The 5738-nt window shown below is 34.2% G+C and overlaps 1 protein-coding gene across 1 annotated transcript in view; it reads right to left on the bottom strand.

The window, feature by feature from the left end:
• The window catches only part of LOC137620665 (protein lethal(2)essential for life-like), a 19040-nt gene extending 13611 nt beyond the window's left edge, over positions 1-5429 (bottom strand). The window contains exon 1 of the mRNA XM_068351007.1: positions 5355-5429. Within this exon, the coding sequence (XP_068207108.1) occupies positions 5355-5367 (13 nt within the window). The 5' untranslated portion in view covers positions 5368-5429. The remainder of the gene's footprint in view (positions 1-5354) is intronic.
• Positions 5430-5738: the final 309 nt, after the last annotated feature.

The raw sequence follows: 5738 nt of genomic DNA, 5'->3' as shown, positions 1-5738 counted from the left end.
CATCAAGTTACATGTGATCTTAACCCAGCCTTTGGACATTCGTCGAAGCATATAATTATTATTATTAAAAAAATAAGTCGTGAGAATAGTATTATGGACGCAAGGTTGTAGGCCTACAGTAGAAACTTTAAGTCGTCTTTAGAAACTTTAAGTCGTGATGAATAGTATTATGGACGCAAGGTTGTAGGCCTACAATAGAAACTTTATTTTATTTATTATTTTTTTAGGGTCATCTCGTTTTCTTTCTGGTCAATTTCTCTAGTCTATGTATCAGTAAAAAAATTGAAAGAAAAAGTTCTTCAACCTAGTAGCTCTTAATAGTTTGTTTTACTGTCTTTATGTTTTATTTAGTTTTTATTGTTTAGTTTATAACTTAAAGATTATCTCTTGTTTCTATAAACCGAACAAGACTTGACTCAAAATTGACCACATAAATTTCATCAGATATTTCTTTTTTTTCAATTTAGTTTTACGGACGATTTCTAATTTGGAGTATCCATAAACTGAAATAATATCAATTCTTGGCAAAATAAGTGTCAATTCTTTAACGATAAGATCTAACAAACTCCATTCGAAGCTTTATGGAATAATAATTTTCCGCCAAGATTCGAAGTCTTTCCCGATAGAATCTGACAAACATTCTTCACGTCTCGCCGGAAAACCTTGTAGTCCCACGTGCACGTATGAACCATGAGAGAGAGAGAGAGAGAGAGAGAGAGAGAGAGAGAGAGAGAGAGAGAGAGAGAGAGAGAGAGAGTTATGGATTTGCTGAAGACTGAGTCTAGTGTTATTTATAATACGCCGAACATAAGCCGGAAATATGACGAGCTTTATTTTGCAGAACGTACTTTGGTGATAACTAGATAATAGCCTATACTGTCTCCCTGACCGGAAGCGATCATTAACATCCGGACGAGAGAGAGAGAGAGAGAGAGAGAGAGAGAGAGAGAGAGAGAGAGAGAGAGAGAGAGAGAACTGAAACCAATGAAGCCGAGAAATAGTAATAACAAATACACAAGAATCTTCACGCTGCTTTTTTATCCGTTGCCTCTAGTTGTAATGCCGGTTTATAAAGCCCAGTGAATGCGGTTCTGTCGCCACAAGTCTTAAAATAACACGAAACTCGAACATACACACGTACGTACATGCATATTCTCTCCGCACAGCTGGCCTCAAGAAGAGGAACTACTATTTTGCAAAACTCTGAGCTGTAACAGAAGAACGGTATATATCCCTTGACGCCGGTTGAACCAGACTCATTGGTCAAATTTGAGAGATTACGTCATCCACCAAACTGACATCCACACACTCAGCTCTGTGAGTTATGTTGTTTGATTTTTCTCCAATCAAGCAATATCAGCTAATCTGATGGTTCTTGGTGGATGCATGTACCCAAACTAAAAGGTTTTAAGCTAACGTTCTTCAATTTAACAAACTTATAATGGTTCGATATTATCATCTTTGATCTTAGTTTTTCATCTATTTGCATTCTATATAATAGACAGATAATTGAAAATACTTTAAAAATAGTGTAATATAGTGTAATATATTTTTCCTTTAATGGCTTTTTCCATCCGACAGAATGACCAAATAAGGCAATGCCTAGCCATTATTATACAACGAAATTAAAACTAAAACACTACTCTCCTTAAAACACAGGGGTGACTAAGCATGCTAGCTATTTGCACACTACAGATGACTACAATGTAACTATTAAAACTCAGGGTGACTAAGTATGATAGCTATGCTCACACGTCGCTAACAGGGGCGTCTTTTATATAACCCAGTATTTAACGGCGGGAGGATGCACTTATCATAGCAATGAATGAAGACTAGCGAAGACGTTTGTTTGCCTTATATATTCAGCAACTCAAAACATCGAAATGTGGGCGAAATGTGAGTAAAAGTTGCATTAAACATTTACGTCTTCAGTTCTAAACATCCTTGCTTTTATGAATTTAAACAATTTAAAGCCTTGTCATAACTTTAATATTAAACAGTCTTCTTATATTTTTAGTAGAGCACGAGAATAATCTTTAAAAGAAAAGAAAATATCGATAAATGGCCAGCGTTGTTGATTCAACTTATAATAAACACTTCCTTTTAGCTCCAACGATGAATAAAAGGAATTTTATCGTTTGATAAACCTTGCTGGCTTTGTGCAAGCACCAACCTTGCCCTCCGAGCAGTCTGTAAGGAAAAAAAGTGAGCTTATAAAATTAACCAAATGTTGGCAATTGTTTCGCATTTCCTTAAACTCGCCGAACGCTTTCGTTGTAATATTAGAAATAACCCGATTAAGACTACAAAATAGATCAGATTTCAGGGCAGGGTTACTTTTGAAAAAATTTTACTCAATCATCAGCGAAGCTGTGCATAAACGCAGTTGGTATTTATCTGGTCAATTACGAAGCCAGTTATGGTTTTAGGTCTTCCTGCAAATAGCGGTGGATGGAGGTATGAACAAGACGCTTTGCAGGATATACAGCCTCTCGTTATTCAAGACAAATGTGAAACTTATATAGAAAAAGAGAACGGTGACGTTGCACTGTGCAGTTACACAGAAATTGTTCAGCAAAAGCTTTCCTTTTAGTATGTGAAATAATTCAAGTAGTACAGTACTACTACAAAACTCTTTCGTTTGTTTCTTTGATCAACGTCTGCGGGAATGGGACCAAAATGTTTTTCTTTCGGCACATTATAATTATATTTTTCACAGCGACTATACATGGCCATTAAGTGTGGGCATCTCGACACCTAATTACCAAACTTATTTCTCCGGCAAGACCAACGGAATACTAAATTTTCTACGATTAGAGTATCAATAAGAATACTATGAATTAATTACTCCTATGTTAAGTAACTATAAAATTAAGTTTTAAGAACTAGGCTACAGTAGATCTAGGGGCACACTTAAAAAAATATATGTTAGAAGGAAATAAAGGTAAGAATTTCCTTGGTGTTGACTCTCGGCAACTTTTATTTCAAGATACATTCTGCTGTCTCGTATAAAGAAAGGGGGTCAGCATGACAATTTTAGAAGCAGCGCGGTTGACATCCAACATGTCCGCTGTATCAGACGCTCCCATACCCTCCTCCTCAGGTCATTACTCTCTCGTGCGTTATTTTAATTTTACTACGGAGAGCAATTCTTTCGCTCCATCTTCCAATATAATAATAATAATAATAATAATAATAATTCTTTATTTCCAATATTTACATTGGGTATTCATAAAATATAAGGCTACAATTAGTAAAGTCATCTTACAAACAGTTCAAATATTTGTTATTTTAGACATACAAAAGTTGTTATAAGAATCAATAAATCGGCTAAAACTTTGTAATTGAAATAATTCATCAGTAATAAAAGAATATAATGAAATCAGAAAGTATTTACTTAGAATATAGTGAGTAAAAAAACACTTGCCGAATAGTGAAATACATTGTCATAGACCACATAAGTTGTGTTAAAAACAAGTCATGTACAAATCATATTAAAATAACACATAGTAATCAAATATGCATACTAGATTATAAGGAAATCTTAATTTGTAAATAAAAGCCATCTTATCCATAAATATTATCTAAAACTAATTCCAACATCTATCGAAGTACAGTAGTGCCTTCAAAAGCACTTTTAATAAGGCAATTAAGCATAACATTCTTACATTAATCGGGACCATTTAAGATTAGTTTCTTTAAGTTTACATTAAAAGCAGCGAGAGAGGATTTTTGTTTAATTGTGCCAGGTACTTTATTGTATAATGCTGGGCCTCGAACTCTAAACTGGCGGGAGCCTATCTCTGTTTTCGCCCTTTCTACATATAGATTTTCCTGCTGTCGAGTAGAAACCCCATTAACTGCGTGTACTGTTGGAAAATCGTATAACCATTCAGGAGTTATTTTACGTATTGTTTTGAATACCAAATTACAGACATCTATGGTATATTTGTCTTTTATCTTTAACCATTCTAATTTTTTGAGGTAAAGGGATATGTGGTCATGTTTTTTTACATTACCAACAGCCACTCGGGCGGCAAAGTTTTGAAGTTTTTGAACCCTTTTCACCTATATAAATTGACATAATCGTAAGTTGTCTTCTTTTTACCTCTTTAATGTCACAGAATTGTCGTAATCTTTATGAAAATAGAAATTATTGGAACGAAAAGAAGCCTAGCCTCTTCTACACCTTTCTCGAGTGCTTGCAAATCCCCCATTTTTTTTCGTGTTATGAAAGATATATAATTCCCTCTTCCATCACTAAGTTGCCTCGACATTTCTCACAGCAGAAATTTAATCATCAAAGATTCCAAGGGATTATTTCAACATCGAGGTCTTAAGTGGGCGTCTATTTACACGCGAGCCTGCTTGAGACTTTCAACAACGATAAGTCATAAACCTTTAGTTTCTCTCTCGAGCCATCAACACCTGAAGTTAATAAAGGATATAAACACCTATTACAGACGACCTAGCCCACTTCTGGCAAAGGTTAAAGTTCTTATGGTCGATGGATTTTTCTTTGGTATTTTCTTTTCCATTTTTATTAGTTTATTTGCTTATAAGGGCCGTTTTATGACGGGTTTATTAGTGACATTATTACTTTCTTTTCTAGATGTAAGACGAGCGTTAATGTTCTGAGTGATAATTTTTTGGTTGCATGAAATTTAACACATTGCATTTTTATTTCTTGTTTGCACTATGTTTAAATATAACATGATTTATACTAGAATAAATATCATTTTCAAAAAAAAAAAAAAAAAAAAAAAAAAAAGATATCCATTCGATATTGTTACAGCAACATGCAGCTTACCATTAACTTACCATCTTCTGCTTCCCTTCAAATCTAGAATCTGCTTTTCAGTAGATTTTAACCTTAAAAAGCAAATAACTTTTCGTATCATGCTAGGCATATCTTGTAAAACAAAATCAAATAAAACTGCATCAGTACAAAACTGAAAAAAAAAAAAAAACTTTTCCTTCAGTCTTGATGAAAAAGAACAAAAGTAGGAACTTTTATATCAAGGTAGATACATATGGAACAAGGCTGTATCAAGCAGAACTCTATACTTCTCTCAATCACTCTTCGTAGATTACAAGCAAGCAAACAACAGTGGCAATGCTATAAAACAAAAATGAGAAAGTTTGGTTCGGGAGAATATCAAAATAGGCAAACAAGACCAGTGCAGGAAGCCATGCTCATCTACTAGGCAATAAACTCAGGCGATCAGAACACATCAAATATTTCAAATCCTCATAATGAAAAGTATATTTTGAGAAGGGATAAGAGAGAGGGATTCGTGGTAGAATCGGCGTCATACTGCACAAAATATCAAACCTCTTCAAAGATGACTTACCAAAGGAACTCATTGTTAGTAGATTTTTTTTTTTATAAACTTCTGACTTGAACAAGCGATGTGCTTCTGTTGTCAATCTGAGAGGATTGAAATAGAGGAAAAAAATATATGTTAATGGAATGCTTACACTAAGAGTAGACAATCACTGTCTAATATTAGACTAATGTGCTGAATTATTAAAATGTGAGTGGCTACCAAACCTCTTCTACAATTAGCTCAGAAGAAATTAAAATGCTTTTTTTTTACACTGATATACTGTAATGTTAATGACGACCATAGCTGGCGACTTGCCCTAGCTTCTAGTCGTTAGTTAGCCAGGAAGATGTTATGCTACAATATCTCCTTATATACATGAGCAAGCTTTTTTTTTTTAATTAGTTGCAA

This window comes from Palaemon carinicauda, chromosome 27, assembly GCF_036898095.1.
Source record: "Palaemon carinicauda isolate YSFRI2023 chromosome 27, ASM3689809v2, whole genome shotgun sequence".
NCBI lineage: Eukaryota > Metazoa > Arthropoda > Malacostraca > Decapoda > Palaemonidae > Palaemon > Palaemon carinicauda.
This window is presented reverse-complemented; position numbering and strand designations above follow the sequence as displayed.